This window comes from Crinia signifera, chromosome 6 (genome assembly GCF_055691185.1).
Source record: "Crinia signifera chromosome 6, ASM5569118v1, whole genome shotgun sequence".
NCBI lineage: Eukaryota > Metazoa > Chordata > Amphibia > Anura > Myobatrachidae > Crinia > Crinia signifera.
In genome coordinates this window covers 130,757,136-130,774,624 of record NC_139222.1, presented here as the reverse complement: position 1 = coordinate 130,774,624, position 17,489 = coordinate 130,757,136, and the positions used below count along the sequence as shown (strand labels likewise).

At 46.2% G+C, this 17,489-nt stretch overlaps 2 protein-coding genes across 3 annotated transcripts in view; one reads left to right on the top strand and one right to left on the bottom strand.

Moving 5' to 3' along the window:
- Positions 1–3,319, bottom strand: part of LOC146008182 (uncharacterized) — a 26,503-nt gene extending 23,184 nt beyond the window's left edge. Inside the window, exons 1-2 of one of the 2 annotated variants that reach the window (XR_014444477.1) lie at positions 2,676–3,319; positions 93–661 (exon numbers count right to left, since the gene is read on the bottom strand). Coding sequence is in view for 1 of the 2 variants with exons in the window: in XM_083147200.1 (XP_083003326.1) it covers positions 914–2,251 (1,338 nt within the window). In the remaining variant the exon portion in view is untranslated. Of the gene's footprint in view, positions 1–92 lie in introns of both variants that reach the window. The other variant, XM_083147200.1, reaches the window with a different exon arrangement.
- On the top strand, positions 2,801–17,489 carry MIEN1 (migration and invasion enhancer 1). Its single transcript, XM_083147206.1, has 4 exons — positions 2,801–2,955; positions 4,887–4,984; positions 5,064–5,140; positions 16,986–17,489. The coding sequence occupies exons 1-4, from the start codon at positions 2,927–2,929 to the stop codon at positions 17,067–17,069; spliced, it is 288 nt and encodes a 95-aa protein (XP_083003332.1). The 5' UTR covers positions 2,801–2,926; the 3' UTR covers positions 17,070–17,489.

Here is a 17,489-nt window from a genome sequence, read left to right as displayed (position 1 = left end):
ACACATACGGTTTCCAAAACGGCACTCAATAGAAGAAACTTTTGGCAACAATGGTGCAGGGTCCAAGTAGAATTGATAAAGAAAGCACTTACCCCTGAGGAAAACGGGTTAGAATCCAGTTGAAACAGACTGTCGGGTCTGTTTGATGCTATTTAAAATGTTGTAAAGATTTTTCAATACACTTTATTTCTTTCAAAACGAGTGCTGGTCTGTCTGCTTTCCTACTGCAAGGTTGGGTAAGTGCTTTCTTAAAATATATATATATATATATATATATATATATATATAGCAGTCCAACATACCCCAGCGGGTAAATAAACGGCACTCAGGAGACGGTTATTAGATGCAAATAAAAGTGTATTGTTTGGGGACGTTTCGAGGTGTTAGCCCCGTCCTCAGCCCAAATCCTACAGCACCACATACATAAACACAAAACATTTTTATACTCACAACCTCCCAGCACGCTGTCCCGCGCCACGGTCCCGGAATCGCTGACAGGAAGTCGTCACTGTGTACTTCCGGTCACGGACGCCAGGGAAATGTTGCTAGGCAACTACCAGCTTGCGTCTCAGATCCCGGAAGCTAACTCCGGTGATCTCTCCACGATAGCGTCCGCACAAAGGACATCCAATAGCGGGGGAGTAAAAAGACTGGGGGCTGTCTAGGAAAACAAACAAAAAAACAAAACTATAAATACATGAAAAAAATAATTACATAAAAAATACATGAAAAGATACCCATCCACTTGTGAAACCGCCGGAGACCCGCACATGCACAGGGGAACAAAACAGTAACCCACTGTGTTCTGAGCCAGATCGCCGGACAGTCACACAAATCAACAACAATGTAAGAAAAGGCAATATAATAATAAACATAAGATGAAAGTACACCTATATACATAAATGAATGGAGATTACATTAAACTGTTCCAGTTTATCTTCTCATTTAATCCTTTGGGTGAGATAGTGTTGAGCCGAAAGATCCATTCGGATTCTTTCTTCAACAACTTGAGGGCTCTGTTGCCACCCCGCATGGAATCTGCAACCTGATCAATAATAAAATGCCTGAACTCCGTGATGGAATGACCTTTAGATTTAAAATGGCGCGCCACCGGCTGATCCACATCCTTCCCTTTTAAAGAGAGGTTTATGGCAGACCGATGGAGCGCCATTCTGTCACGAAATTGTCTTATTGTCTGGCCAATGTAGTATAAACCACACGGGCAGACAATTGCATAGACCACATGTGTGGTCCTGCAGGTAAGGACAGATCGAATGTCATAAGTTTTATTGGTGTGGGGATGTTTGAAATTCTTACATGCAATCATGTGTTTGCATGTCTCACATGAGAAACAGCTGTAACAGCCTGCAGGTTTAGTGTAAGTATTAGGTGGCCTAGGTATACCTATCCCTGTGATGTCAGATTTTACAAGTCGGTCCTTGAGATTGGGGCCCCTGCGGAAGGCCGCTAGGGGTCTCACAACTCTAAGACCAGGGAGATCAGGGTCCGTCTTCACAATGGGCCACAAAGCATTAGTAGCATGCTTAATAACTGGGCTAGCTACTGAAAAGGTACTTGCCCATGGTAAAATAGCTGCAGCATTTTTCTTTTTGGGAATAAACAGCTGAGATCTCGGCATCCTAAGGACCTGTTGTTTTTGCTTGAGCAGATTGCTCAAATCATAACCTCGAACTACAAATTTGTCAATGAGAGCATCCAATCTGGGTTCCACTTCGTTAGGATTACTGATGATTCTTTTGACCCTAATCATTTGGGAGAACGGGAGTCCCCGCTTAAGAGCTGGGGGATGATGGCTAGACGACATAAGGAACGTGTTGCGATCCACGTCCTTAAAGAACACATCAGTGCTAATGGTATTATTGCAAATAGTGACCGCAACATCCAAAAAATGGATGCTGGTGTCACTAAAAGCAGCCGTATATTTTATGGTCGATTCGCCCTGATTGATGTCTACAAGCAATTTAGTTAGCAATTCCTGTCCCCCTGTCCATAAAATGAAAATATCGTCTATATATCTAGTATATAGACGAAGATGGCAACTGATTGCCGGGTCATTGAGAAAAGTTATTTCCTCCTGTTTAAACATAAAAATGTTAGCAAATGACGGGGCCACCGCAGACCCCATCGCGCATCCTCTCTGCTGGAGGTAATACGCACCATCAAACAGGAAGTAATTCCTTTTAAGTGTTAGCCAGATCAATTGTAAAAACAGCTCATGGTCAAACAACATTGGGTCCAAGAATTGACCAATAAACAATTTGACAGCCTCCACACCACCAGAGTGAACAAATTAGAAACATATATAAAATGGGTACCATGGCAATAATGTTTCTTTCAATTTTGGACCACCATTATTTTGGACCAGTTTCCCATTGTCATTTAATAAACAAGCATCCATTACAACAAAATACAGGTGAAATAACTACTCATATATTCAGAATACAATACAGAGAATAGAAAAACCTCCAAAATATTCATACAGTGAAAGTATGCCAGCTCAAGGCCACCTACTCCAGTCAAAAGGCAACTTGAACTTCAGGACGAACTCCGTCCACTGTTCGATTTGGGACAATTGGGAGGAAAAAAATATTAGTTATTATAGCACAACATTGAACATTCACTATAGAAAACGGCATTCCCGCATGGCACCGTACCAGGCAGCATAACAGCAGCACCAGTATGTGATGGTGTATGTAATGCATCTCTAGCAGCGCAGGGAGCTAGAAGCAGCGTACGAGACGAGCCGCTTGGTTGACGCACGCAAACTCAAGACCTAGCGTGCGCGCCGCTCGGTTCTCCCTACTGTCCCACTGTGCAATGAGGGCGGAAGTGTAATGTAATGTAGAGGAGGAGGGGTAAAGGAACTGATGCAGCAGCTGCTGGGAGTGGGACTCAGGCTGGTAACATGGCTGTTAGTATTATAGTGGAGTATTGGTAAGGAGAGACTGATCTTTACAGTATAATAGATATACAGTATGGCTATTTCTAAATATTGTAAAGTTAATAATTCTACTACAGGTATATGGTTAAGGAAGTCGTGTGGAAGTGTCCTTGTTGCTAGGGTGGTGGGATGCCGTATGCTGCTGCTTTACAAATCTCTGTAAATGATTTTTTTTTCTTCAAGTCACACTAAAAACAACGTGCTAGCGGCTAGCCTTTGTGGAAGTATAGTGTCAGTCATACCATGGGCAACTACAGGTCCAAGCATGTTCAGTGGAATAACAGGTGATGTGTCACACAGGTTTTCAACCCCCTTGGCTGTTAACTGCCATCATTGCATTTATCACCACAACGTACATAAGTGACCAGGGAGCTGTGTATTGAAGCCCTAACCCAGTGATCGTTCTGATTTTGGTGGTTTTATTGCTACAGTGGTGCTGGTCTGTAGTGGGAAGCATTAATCCTCACCAGTACAGTCAGTGTAGATGTTAACAAATAATGATTTGTTAAATAGCTTAATATTTAATAATTTGCTATAATCTTTTTATCAAATAACAAAGCATTTTTTTTTTTATGGATTTGTATTTTCTTAGTATTTCTGCACATTGCACTTGCAAACACTTGGTAAGGTATCACCAGTAATGATAAATGCTATCACTAGCTGTAACCTTTACATATATTGAGCCACACAATACATGCACGCTATTAAAAATACCATTTAATCCTACTCAGCTTAGCTGAAATGTATTGTGAGGCGATACGAGAATCCTGGAGCCCTGCCCATTTTATACAGTATGGAGATTTGCAGGTGGTAACAACCCAATTAACTATGACTTGGGTTCTTATTCTGGTTTGTTCACACGGAGACCGATGTTGGGTGTATGCGCAGCCGCATGTGGCCACAGCGAACAGATTGTATGCCGGCAGGGCAGCCAAGAGGAATGCCGGGCCCCGGTAAAAATTTTGAGGCGTGGCCTAAGTGTGGGAGGTGTGGGCACCTCCTGCACTTAGGCCACGCCCCCAAAATGTTTGAAGGAGGGTGAAAGAAAACTCTAAAAACTGTAATCTCAGCAGCAGCACACACCTACAGCATGTGCTGTGCTGACAGCAGGCTCAGCATGACCTCTCACGCTGTCAGTGAGACACTCACGCTGAGCCTGCTGTCAGCACAGCACATGCTGTAGAAGTGTGTGCTACTGTTGCTGCCCGGGAGGGATGGAGGGGAAAGGGAGGGGTCAGACCAGGGCCCCTGCGGGGCCCCCCCAGCAAGCCTGGGCCCGGGTAATTTGTACCCGCTCCCCCCCTCTCTCGGCTGCCCTGTATGCCGGGTGCATGCACCCAAGGCAGCGGGTGGGGGGCATGGGGTGGCATTCCCATGAAAACACTGGGTGTTCCCATGGAAGTGAGGCCATGACGTGGGTGCGGGGGGCAGGCAGCTAACGTCATCAGATGTCAGCTGCCTGTCCACTTCATCACGAATGTCCACACATATCTAAGGGTACCTGAGAGCAGCCTTAGTTGTGTTTGTGTGTGGGCCTTCTGCAGCATTTGATGGTCAGCAACCATCGAATGATGTGGGCGTCCCCCCGCCCAGCCTGCGAATGGATGTTTGGTAAAGATCCATTCACAGCCCGTGTGAGGGGGGCGGGTGTACCAGTATTCAGCGGGTGGTGTCTGGTGGACTTGCAAGGCTGCAAAATCAACCCTTGGTGTGCATGGGAGTAACTTTAAAACCATGGACAGCTATAAAAGGTGTTTTCGCTGTCATTAGTGTTGGAATAACATATGTACATCTTGAGTCCATGTTGGTAAGTAGCAATGTATCCAGCTAAACATATTACCATAGCTGATATATATCACTAGAGCATTGGGGTAGTTGAGACTCCGTGTGATTTTATTTTGTGTGTTCTCATCATTACATGTAGTGAACCCTGCGGGTTTAAATCTCATTATGAAGAGCTGGCAAGTGCTGTTTTGGAGGAGTTCCCTGATATCTCCATAGACTCCCGCCCTGGAGGAACAGGTAAGTATCCTCTGATTACAAATATTGGCTTACTTATTTTTTTTCATCTGTTCTCTTGGTCATTTTTTTTTTTTTTCAGGAGCATTTGAGATTGAGATAAATGGAAAACTGGTTTTCTCCAAACTGGAACTTGGTGGATTTCCCTATGAAAAAGATGTAAGTTTGTACAGATCTTGAACTATGCCACAGAAATAGCAAAACTGTTGGTGCATGCTGCCAGGGGGTATCCGGACTATTTGTAGACAACAAGTAGATAGACAGCCATTAGGTCGACACCATTAGTTTGACAACTCAATAGGTCGACATGCTTTTAGGTCGACATGTCATTAGGTCGACACTGCCATTAGGTTGACAGTGTCTAGGTCGACAGTCAAAAGGTCGACATGGTTTTTTTCACTGTCTTTTGAGCCGACATGTGCCGACAGGCAGTATTTCATGCCCTACTATCCACTAGGGCGTGGTGGGAGAATAAAATAGTGTGCCGAGCGCAGCGGTTCACTTCAAACTGTGTCCATGTCGACTGTGCCGACATTTTGGCCAAAAAACAGTGAAAAAAACCATGTCGACCTTTTGACTGTCGACCTAGACACTGTCGAACTAATGGTGTCGACCTAATGGCTGTCTATCTACTTGTTGTCTACAAATGGTCCCACATCCCTGCCAGGGATGCAATTGACAAACAGGCCTGATAATCTTATCAGTGATGGGTCATTGCTAGGCATAACTGTAAATGTGGTTGGAAGGTTCTAACTATCCAGTGTTGGACTGGGGCATAAAGTGTTCATGGGGGTACGCAACGGTAGAAGACCATGCTTAGCTAATATCCTTGTTCCATCTATGAACCCCATGTACCACATTATTGGGTATTCTGGTTTAAATGTTTATTTAAAAAAAAAAAAACTACTGGTTGCTTTCCTGTTTTGTTTTTTTTGTAAAAAGTCTGAAACCTGATACTTTGCTCACACAAGCTGGGAGAGCTTGTGTGAGCACTGTATCTTCACTATACCACAAGCTCCTTAGCTGGTCCGGGTGGATGGCAATAAACATGTCTAGAATAAAGAAACCAGAAACTAGAGACAGTTGAGAGAGTATGAGTATCAATTACAAATATTGCCATTATATTCCCTTCCTTGCCTAATGCCGGCCACACACCAGAAAGATATCGTTCCAACCTGCCAACTTTTGGCTTGTTGGAATGATAATCTTTCTAGTGTGTGGGAGCAAACGATTATCAGCCGTTTGCTCCTACACGGGCAAAAAGGCTGAAAACGGCCCAACTTGCTGGGAAAAATCAAACCTGTTTAATTTTTCCCAGCTGATCGTCCTGATGTGTGGAGAACTGTCTCCCAAATGCCCGATTCATAGGCGGACACTGGCCAGCATTGTTCGCCTACTCTTGTCTCTCGCAGTCACCTTTTTGTGGTGACTGTAGCATAGTTGACAACATCAGTGGTGGTAGTTAACTGTAATCAGTCCCGGGGTCCCCTGTCACCAGCGCCGGTCCCGGAGTGTCCTGCAGGCACCGCTGGGTCCCGGGGTGTCCTGGGTCCTGAGGGTGTCCTGCAGTTTGTCCCAGGTCCGCCCCCCCCCCAGTCTGTCCCCGTGCACTGAAACTTTGATGGGCTGTGTCTGCGGCCCGATCAAAGAACACTGACAGACAATTGCGGAACACACTAGAGTGTTGCCGCCTACTGCAGCATCGCGTCCTGGCACCCGGATCTGGTCTGGCGGTATTGTCAAGGTAAAGGCTGCTCCCTTCAAACTGGCTGCCTAGTATCCTCCCTCCCACCCTATCTCCCATTCAGTCCAGTGTCCCCCACTTTCTCACTGACCACCTATGCCAGTGTCTCAACCCTTTCCTCACCAACCACTCCACTGCCCAATCTAACTGCCAACCTGCTAGAAACCCATAGACAGTCCAATATGTCCCTCCTCATTCAGCCTAGTGTACCCCCTAATTTGGCCAAGTGCCCCCCTCCAATTAACATTTCACTGCTCCCCTTCCACTCAACCCAATGTCCCCCCACCACAGTGCCTAAATACTGTTTAACTGTAGAGAGCAGGCTGTCAAGTTGTTGTGGAACTACAAGTTCCAGCTGCGCTGGTTTCTTCTCGCTTATAATTTGCTAGTAGTTGTATCCGTTCCACAAATGCTTTCAATTCATTTTTTGTTGGTTTTGATTAATGAAGTAAATAAAGTTGTCTACAGGATGAGTATCAGTTGTCCAACACTGAGGCATGTGGGTGTAATATGTGTCTAGCGGGGAGCTTGCTGGAGAAGGCACACTAAGGGGGGGGGGGGGGTTTGGGGGGGACCCTGTTTTGTTACATACAGTAGTCTGATTTTACTGTAGGGTTAGGGACAGAGAGGGGGCACAGTGTCCTGATGTTACTGCAGAAACAGTGAGGAGGCACAGTAATAATAATAATCTGGGATCGTGACATAATAAATATATATATATATATATATATATATATATATATATATATATATATATATATATATGAAATTAGTCGGCACACACATTTACACCGCCATAACCAGTCAAAGATATATAAAGTATATGTGTGTACCATATGTACACTGTAAAGCACTTGTGGTGCCTCATAAACAAAAAAAATATTTTTTTTTATATATATATATGTATATATTACACACACAATTGTATAGCTTAATTTGCATTTAAAAATGTTGTGACAGATGAGGAAAATTGTTGCATTGACAGATAATGTAATTAATTTTAGTGTATTGTTGTAGGGCGGCATATAGAGGTGTGTAGTGTAACGGTATACTGTAGTGCCGTGGTTCCCAACCCTGGTCCTCAAGTACCCCCATCAGTGCACGTTTTCCAGGTCTCCACACAGAATCACAGGTGACATAATAGCTCCACCTGTTAATCTTTTAAAATGTGTCTGAATAATGAGTGCACCTGCTGGGTGACATGGAAAACATGCACTGTTGGGGGTACTTGAGGACCAGGGTTGGGAACCACTGCTGTAGTGCATATAGGATGTGTGTAGTGTAGCATAGTAGTGTGACATAGTGTAGTGTAGAGGTGTAGTGTGGTGTATAGGGAGTTGTAGTGTGACATATAGGGAGGAGATATAAATTGCCAGGGCAAAAGAAAAATGTGGGGATGCACATCACTATGCCCCTACACATGAAGCGACATAGGTGCATTTTCTAAGCGATCTGGGGAGATTGCTTAGAAAATGCCCCTTAATCGCTTTGTGTGTAGTGTCCATTTGATTCAATCTGTATTACAGCTGTACTGGTATCCCAGTTATATAGTGAATAGACCAGTTGTAAAGTGACTGCCTATTTACTATACATATAAGGTACTTTGCACACATAGGGGGTTATTCAGGTGCACCCGCTCCACTGCGTGTACGCGCAGGGGAGCAATGTTTTTCTTCTGCGCATGTGTATACGTTGAGTGTGAACCGGCAAGGCAAACTGCTAGTTCGCAGTCCCGTTCACATCTACTAGTGCAGATGGGGGAGGTGAGGGGAAATGCCTTGGGGGAGGTGAGGGGAAATGCCTTGGGAACGCCCAGCAGACCCTGGATACTCCCGTGTTCGAAGACCAGGGTCCGACCATAGATTTTGGTGTAAAAAGAGTATTAGAAGGGCTAAAATGAGCAATATCTTTTAAACGGTAATCTATTGTGTATATTGCATCACTGAGGAATATTGTTGCAAATTATTTGCATTTAACAATTTGAACAGATACATGTAACTTTGAGGAGATTGCCTGGTGTGTGAAGCAGTTTCATATACTTGGAATTAAACCATTTTATTAAAATAAATGTAAAAAAAACAGAAGTAGACTTATGTGACCTCAGAAGTTGGCTGAACTAAAAGAAGGAAAAAAAAGTTTACTGGTTGGAAGAAAAGTTGGTTAGATGTGTGGGGAACTGTTTTAGTTGAATGGTTGGAGGCTTGAAGGGTTTTAGAAAAGTTGGTCTGATGTGTGGCCAGCATAACATGCTACAAAAACTCTTATATAATCTCTCCTTACCTCCAACCTTGACTTCTGCAACCTCCTGTTATCTGGCATCTATATCTCCTATGTATCACAATTAAATTAATCAATCTGAAATCTTGTAGTAAGACTAGTCTTAAGGAGTGCACATACTGGGGGATTCTCCGAAGCGATTTTAACTACAGCGTCAAATTCCCTTAGTAGGTTTGCCTGAATCTCCCTCTTTGTACACAGTACTCTTGCCTGGCCAAATAGTCAGCGCAGGCAAGAATATTCTTGCTACACTGTATATTTGGCAGCAGCTCCCGGAACTGGCAGGATGTACGTAGCTGTCTCTCCGACAGCTTAACTACATCTTGGTGTACACTGCTTTACACTCTTGCTACTCCAAATCTCTTGCATTATTGTGCAAATCCCTACGCTGGCACTCACCCTTAACCACAAAATGTTCAATAATATCACCCCTATATGCATGTGAACTCTCACATCACAATATTCTCTCACCACCTTAAAAATACCTTGACTTGCTCGATACCTTACCTAACCAACAATCCGTGCCACTAGCCACTTCCGAAATTTCCTGTGATGCCCGTTCAGACTACCAATCTTAAAATCTTTGAATTCTCTCTGAAAAACACATCTGTTTATTATATGTACTCACAAATTTTCCAATCTCCACTGACTATGGACAGTATTCAATGAGCCAAATCGCGCTGTGCAGCGAATTCAATTTAGGATTCACTGCACAGTCGCCGTGTTCCGGAGGGCTGGAGCCTTCGCTGCCAGCCCTCGCTGACACACTATTCAATGCCCCAGGGGCTCGCTGCCCCTGACGGTGAATGTTAACACCTGCGGGGACGGTGGCAGGCAGGGAGATGGAATTCTCCCTGCCTGCCCCAGAATGTATGTGGGGGTAGGAGAGCTCCCCGGGACCCAGGCAGCACAAGCTGGCCCCCGGAAGAGCTAGCAGGGGACCTGGTAGGAGCCGCTATCACTGCTCCCGATCGTGCATATGTAATGATCGGGAGCAGTGAATATATGAATATGTAATGAGCATCTCTCGGCCCCCTGCTGGCTGTAAGCACATGAATATAAATAGCATGCCCTTTCACAGAATAAAATTCCTATTTTTTTTTTGACACCAAATTTAAAAAAACAACAACATTATTTTAAAAGTTCAAATTCCACTTCACCATGAAAAGATGGCGATTGCTACACAGTGACACACGGCGAAAATCACTTAGAAAGCAATTCGCCATCTTCTGATTGAATACACTTACGGCGAATCACATTGAAAAAGCACAGCGAATTGCGGAGCGTATCTGATGGCGAATTGTCCGTCATTCACTGATCGCAGACAGTGAAAAGTGCACGTTGAATAGGGTGATTCACTTTCTGACACAAAATATCACCTTCCAAAGTGAAAACAGCACAAATTTGCCATGAAACATGACTAATTGGCCTCATTGAATACTGCCCTATGTGCAGGGCCGTTTCTAGACAATTTAGCTCCCAGGGCGAAGAAATAAAAATGCGCCCCCCCCCCCCCAATACATAACATGGTAACATAGAAATTGCGCGCGCCTGAGGCGCGCGCCGAAATAGGGGGTGTGGCATAATTTTAAAGGGGGTGTGGTTTAATATAAGGGCGTGGTCTAGCAGGAAAACAATAGGTACTTATGTATTATCTGGGCTACCATGTTAAATGCACCCCATTTTTTCATACCCCTACTATCCAACTACGCATGGAGTTGATTTTATATAGTGTGGCGAGCGCAGCGAGCCACCGTGCCCGAAGCGTAACGAGCCCTGCGAGGGGACGCGGTCTCATAAGAAAAACGGGAGCCCAGATATTACATAAGTACCAAACAATTAGCTTACATCACACTTTTGCAACCTGCATGACCAGACATTGGTTACCGCCACTTAAGTTGGCAGGCTGAAGGCCACACAATGACCTAGTACGCCTCACAGATCAAGGCCAAACAATGACAGGCTACTTAAATCATTATACACTATTTATCCGTGATGCCAATTACACATTACGCCGTACACTGTGATGACAATTACATATTACGCCGCACACCGTGATGACAATTAAACATTATGTCGCAGACCATGATGACAATTACACATTACGCTGCACACCGTGATGCCCATTAGACCCCACACTGTGATGGCAATTACACAACTGATGCCGTTTACTAATATGCCCCCACAGTGCCAGATATGCCCCCACAGCGCCACACATATATGCCCCCACAGTGCCACAAATATATGCCCCCACAGCGCCATACATATGCCCCCACAGTGCCACACATATGCCCCCACAGTGCAACAAATATATGCCCCCACAGTGCCAGATGTGCCAGATATGCCCCCACAGCGCCGCACATATGCCCCCATAGTGACAGAAATATATGCCCCCACAGTGACAGAAATATATGCCCCCACAGTGACAGAAATATATGCCCCCAGTGACAGAAATATATGCCCCCACAGTGCCACACATATGCCCCTAGTGACAGAAATATATGCCCCCACAGTGACATTTATATATAAATACATATGTTTATATACATACAGATATATATATATATATATATATATATATATATATATATATATACACACACACACACACGTGTGTGTGTGTATATATATATATATATATATATACACACACATATGTGTGTAAACAGCCAGGGCGCCCGGCAATGTTTCCTGTAAGGTGCGCACAGGGTCACCACAGGAGAGGACAATACAGCAGAGGCGCGCGCAGCAGTGCCAGGGATGATACACTTCACAGGGACGGGCTTCTTTCAGGGCCCTGTCCCTGCAGTGCCACGGATGATACATCCCAGTGATTTGATCACATTTTACAATGCGATCCTGGGCGGTAATATTCCGCCCAGATCGCATTGTAAATGCGATCATTGATAAATGTGCCCCATTGCCTGCATGTCTGTCCCCTCTGCTGCAGTGTCAATGTCAGATGCAAGCAGGGAGAGCTTGGGAGAAGGAAGCCCAGCATCTCAGTACTGGTGCCGAGCCTGCCCCCAACAGTGACGGTGGTCGCTCAAATAAATTTTGTGCCCTAAGTGAGCACACTGGAGACTGCCCCGCCATTCCCCGATACAAGCCAGGGACTTCGGCGGCTGGGGGGATCCGAACTGTGGGAGCCAGAGTAGCAGCGGCGGTTCCAAGCCAGCTGATATAGCTGACAGCTGCTCTCAGCTGGGGGAATCAGCGGCGGGCCAGCACGGCAGAGGGGTACCTGGAAGAGCTGACAGTCGCTGACAGTCGCCGAAGTCAGCTCTAGTACACATTACTTTGACACTCTCTCCCACCAAGCCAGCATTACTGTGACATTCTCCCCCTACCCCAGAAAACATTACTGTGACTCTCCCCCAGCAAATATTACTGTGACTCTTTCCCCACTCCCCCTAAACATTAATGTAAACCATAATGTGACACGCCCACCCAAACCTTAATGTGACCCTCTCCCCTTCCCCCTCTAAACCTTAATGTGACACCCCCCCCCCCCCCCCCAGGCTTAATGTGCCACTATCCCCTTCCTCCCCAAAGCTTAATGTGCCACTAACCCCCTCCTCTCCAAAGTTTAATGTGACACTCCCCCGCAAACATTATTGTGACACTCTCCCCCCCCCACACTTTAATGTGACACCCCCAAACCTTAATGTGACACTCTCCCCTTCTCTCTCCAAACATTAATGTGACATCCCCCCCCCCCCCCAAATCTTAATGTGACACTCTCCCCCCTCCCTCCCCAAACATTACGGTATACGGTCGTTTTGTAGACCACACTTAGGTCGACAGTCATTAGGTCGACCACGTTGGGTCGACAGAGGGGAAGGTCGACAGGGTTGTAGGTCGACATGGGTCAAGGTCAACAGGTGCTTATGTCGACATGGGACAAGGTTGACATGGGTTAGGTCGACAGGTAGTTAGGTCAACATGGGTTTTTTACTGTTTTTGAGCCGACATGTCCCGACAGGCGGTATTTCATGCCCTACCATCCACTAGGGCATGGTGGGAGAATAAAATAGTGCCCAAAGCATCACGAGCGAAGCGAGCATTGCGAGGGGCTGTGGTTCACCTCCAGCTGTGTCCATGTCGACATTCGGGTAAAAAAACAGTGAAAAACCCATGTCGACCTAACTACTTGTGGACCTTGTACCATGTCGACCTAAACACCTGTCGACCTTGACCCATGTTGACCTACAACCCTGTCGACCTTCCCCCCTGTCGACCCAACATGGTCGACCTAATGACTGTCGACCTAAATGTGGTCAAGAAAATGATCCACACCCAACATTAATGTGACGTTCCCCCCCCCCCTCCAAAGCTTAATGTGACACTCTCCCCCCTCCCTCCCCACAGCTTAATGTGCCCCCCCCCCTTCCCAGGCTTAATGACACACTCTCCCTCCCACCCAAAGCTTAATGTGACACTCTCCCCTCCCCCCCCCCAGGCTTCATGTGACACTCTCTGCCCTCCCACCCCAAAGCTCCCTCCCCACTCCCCAAAGCTTAATGTGACCCCCCCAAGGCTTAATGACACTCTCCCCCCTCCCACCCCAAAGCTTACTGTGACACTCTCCCTCTCCCCCTCCCTCCCCCATACCTCCCAACTGTCACGATTCCGTCGGGACAGTCCCGATTTTCGGGTCCTGTCCCGACGTCCCACCCGCGGCAGGCATTGTCCCGCTGCGGGGGGTGGCAGTTGGGAGACCCCCCAATCTAGTAGAATAGACGCTGTGCGCATGCGCACAGCGTCTATTCTCGTATGAAAATGAGGTCGCGGCTAATTAGCATAAGCCGCGCCCTCATTTGCATACGCCCCGCCCCCTTTTCGGGCGCTCGCGCGGCTTCGCCGCGCGAGTGTCCCTATTTCATCCGGACACAAGTTGGGAGGTATGCTCCCCATAGCTTAATGTGACCCCCTCCCAGGCTTAATGACACACTCTCCCTAGTCCCTATACCTCCCCCCCCCCCCCCCAAAAAAAAAAAACGAAGCTTAATGTGACACTCTCCCCCCGATTTTTAGAAGCACTTGCCTGACCTCTCTGCTCCTGTGAGTGTCCAAGAGGTGGCTTCTGCTGCTGTTGCTCTTCTCACTAGTTAGTGGGCTGAGGTTGAGCAGGGCTCCTCGTGCACACAGTGTGTGTGCACCATGTGACTTCCTGTTAGATCAGGAAGCTGGGGCCGATGACATACGCTGCCTAAAATATCTGACAGGGCAGGGCAGCACAGCGCTGAGGAGAGGGAAGAGCAGGTGAGGGGATCGTGCTGCTGGCTGTCATACAGTATGACAGGCGCAGGCTAAGGCAGCCAGCAGCACACCTGACCTTCCGCTGCGCCTCTGCTGTATTGTCCTCTCCTGTGGTGCCCCTGTGCGCACCTTACAGGAAACATTGCCGGGCGCCCTGGCTGTTTAACAGAGGCGGACAAGCAGTGCAGCGCCCCGGGCTGCTGCACGGCTTGTCCGCCTCTAGAAACGGCCCTGCCTATGTGTGCTGGCCTCATCCACTTTTAATGTACAGATGTGTTCTCATACACTCTTGCTCATTTCGTGCCAAATAGTCCCTCACAGCACCCCAGGTCCTGCATGACTCAGCTGGGCCAAACGTTCTCACTCAGAATGTGGTCTTACTGTATTTGCAGAAATAAAATGGGAAATGACTATTACACTGATAACTTGCACTATTCAGTTTGAAGTGTGACATTGTAGATCGTGGTGACTGAGGGCTTTAGTCATGGGTGGAAGCAAATCTTGCCGTGTACTTTTGATGCATAACTGTACGACAATATCCAAATCTCACAGAAGGCATCTTGTGATCAACCTCACCTTTCAGACCTTTGAGTCACCGGTTACTCGGGATATCCAACAGAACTACGATATAAGGCCACACACAGAAAATGGGGTTGGGATGCCCTGGTATTCTGAAACTCTTCCATCTCTGCCCTGAAGCATTTTCAATCTGTCACATAGGCTGCAGATCACAGTGTACCAGAGCCACGGTGCAATCATGAGACGTGCATAATATGGTTTAGCGCATGTGTAGACCTTAATTGGGATTTATGACCCAATCAGGACTGCCACTGGGACTAAATCAGCCATAGTGATCCAAGTTGCTGGCGCCTTTTCTCACTTAGGGTAGGATGTACTAAACAAAAAATATGGTAAAAACCTAGTTTTTTGTTTTTATTGCATTTTGACATGCACTAAAGTCCCTCCTGCCGGGGATTCACTGTGGGGGTTACGCCAGCTCTAATCTGGTGTAATCCCATAGAAGCCTATGGGCTTCTCTTCCCAGCACTGCTGTGAGGGATCTGACGTGGATCCCTCCCAGCATGCCCCTCTGCCGCCAGCTCCTCTGCACATGTGCAGTTGTACTTCCCCGTCAGAAACGAGGAAGTCCAAGCAGCAGCGGAGTTCTTATTTGGAGAGCTGCCCTTTGCATTGCTCACCGCATAGGTTAGTACATATGTGTTAAGCATCAGCGCGGTAAGATGTTCCGCAGCTGCTTGGTACATCCCGCCCCCAGAGTTCTGTTGAGCTTAGTTTGCAACTGTATGTATTTAAAATTAATTCCTGTTTGGTTAAAGTCACAGTCCAGAACCTTTGGTACACTGTGATTGGTTTTTCACAGTCTATGATGCAAACAAAATTAAACGGGTTATTCCCAGATCAGTCCCATGTACACTGAACTCATGTCACTCAGACACTCTGAGTTTCAGGACACTGAAGAAGCCCCCCAGTGAAACAACAGTCTGACACTTCTGCCACACGGCGGCTCAACCTGGAATAACCTGCTCACCGGAACACGCAGTGTGGACAGCACAGTGGTCCAACAGCAGACGTTGACAGGTACTATTGGTAACCCTCTCACTTTCACTAATTCTCGGGCAGCACTATAGCAACCAGTCCATGGACCTACTGTCGCACACAGCTTCCCCCTGCAGACCTTATTGCTCATCTCTTACCAATGACCCTGGTACATAGTAGACAGCAGCATCATCACTGCAACCCAAGGGCGCTGCCTAAAACTCCTCTATATCACTTCAGAGGCTGATACCCTGCACTGGCCCCAGTGCTGCACAGGGCAGTCCCACAGGAAGCGGACAGCAGATGTCCCTGTGCTTATTCCAGCCCCAACACAACCGACCTGATATATTCCCTCACTTGCCACAAAGGCTTATACATACTGGTGCAGAGCAAGCAGCAGTTTATAAAGTCCAAAGTTGTGGGGCCTTTTCTTCACACACCTACCCAAGTGCAAAAATTGGACACATGCTCCTAATGATATTTACCTGACACGGCTGTTGTATGCTTACCACAAGTGCTGACCACTCACACATATTGTTGCTTATTTATTATATCACATTTGCATATCGTATATACAAAGACAGCTGTATGGTGGTTCCCTAGAGTGCAGTTGATGCATACTGGATAATAGGATACCAGTAGCATATGTAGTAGCAACATAGGGATATTGTTCAGCGTGTGTCTATTGCTCACATATTTTGAATGTTTACAAGAGTTGCATCTCTATACTATACTGACATGCCTTACTGTCTTGTACGCAGGGGAATTCTATATGCTACATGTTGATGCAATGTTGGCATTGAGATCTATGTTTTTCCTTTTTTTAATGTGATTGATCATATGACAATTTATTGCATATTAATAAATGTTAAAGTTTTAATTTGACCAATTAAGCATGCCCACAACAAAGTCAAGCGTACGTAATTATGGGGTAGATTTATTAAGCTCGGTGAAGTGATAAACTGTCTGGTTTTAATCACTGGCCAATCAGCTCCTACCTGTGAAGTTACAGGCTTGGTTTGAAAAATGACAGGTAGGAGCTGATTGGCCGGTGATAAAAACCAGATTGTTTATCACTTCACTGAGTTTAATAAATCTACCCCTATGTGCCCAAATTATACTATTTCTGAGAGCAGCATTAACATATTTTTTTCTCCTCTATAGTTAATAGAGGTTATCCGAAAAGCGATCAACGGCGAGCCAGTGGAAAAGATCACCAACAGCCGAGCCCCTTGTGTCATCTTGTAACACCTCCAGGATGTGAGCTAATTCCTGGCTCACATTATCTCTGCAGTCTTCTGCTCATCCACTCTACTCCCTACTGTGGCAAACATCTGCTGTCCTCCTGCCACAGTGCAGATAAAAGTACCTCTCCCTCGGATAAGACCTTCTGCAATACGCTGATCAACAACTGTTCTCAATAACCCATGGCTTCATCCTCATGGCACTGCCTTCAACCATCCAGGCAGCCACAAACATCAGATGCAGTTCACTTCACCATTCTCTACTCTTCACACTACGGGAAGGCAAAATGATGCATCCTCAACTGTGCTAGTCTTTATCTAATAGCATATGGGTTTTATTTATTGCATTCTCAGCTGTACGTGCATGTTTATATATTTCGATTAACTGTTTCTTTCTATACCTTGATAAATGCACTTTTCAGTA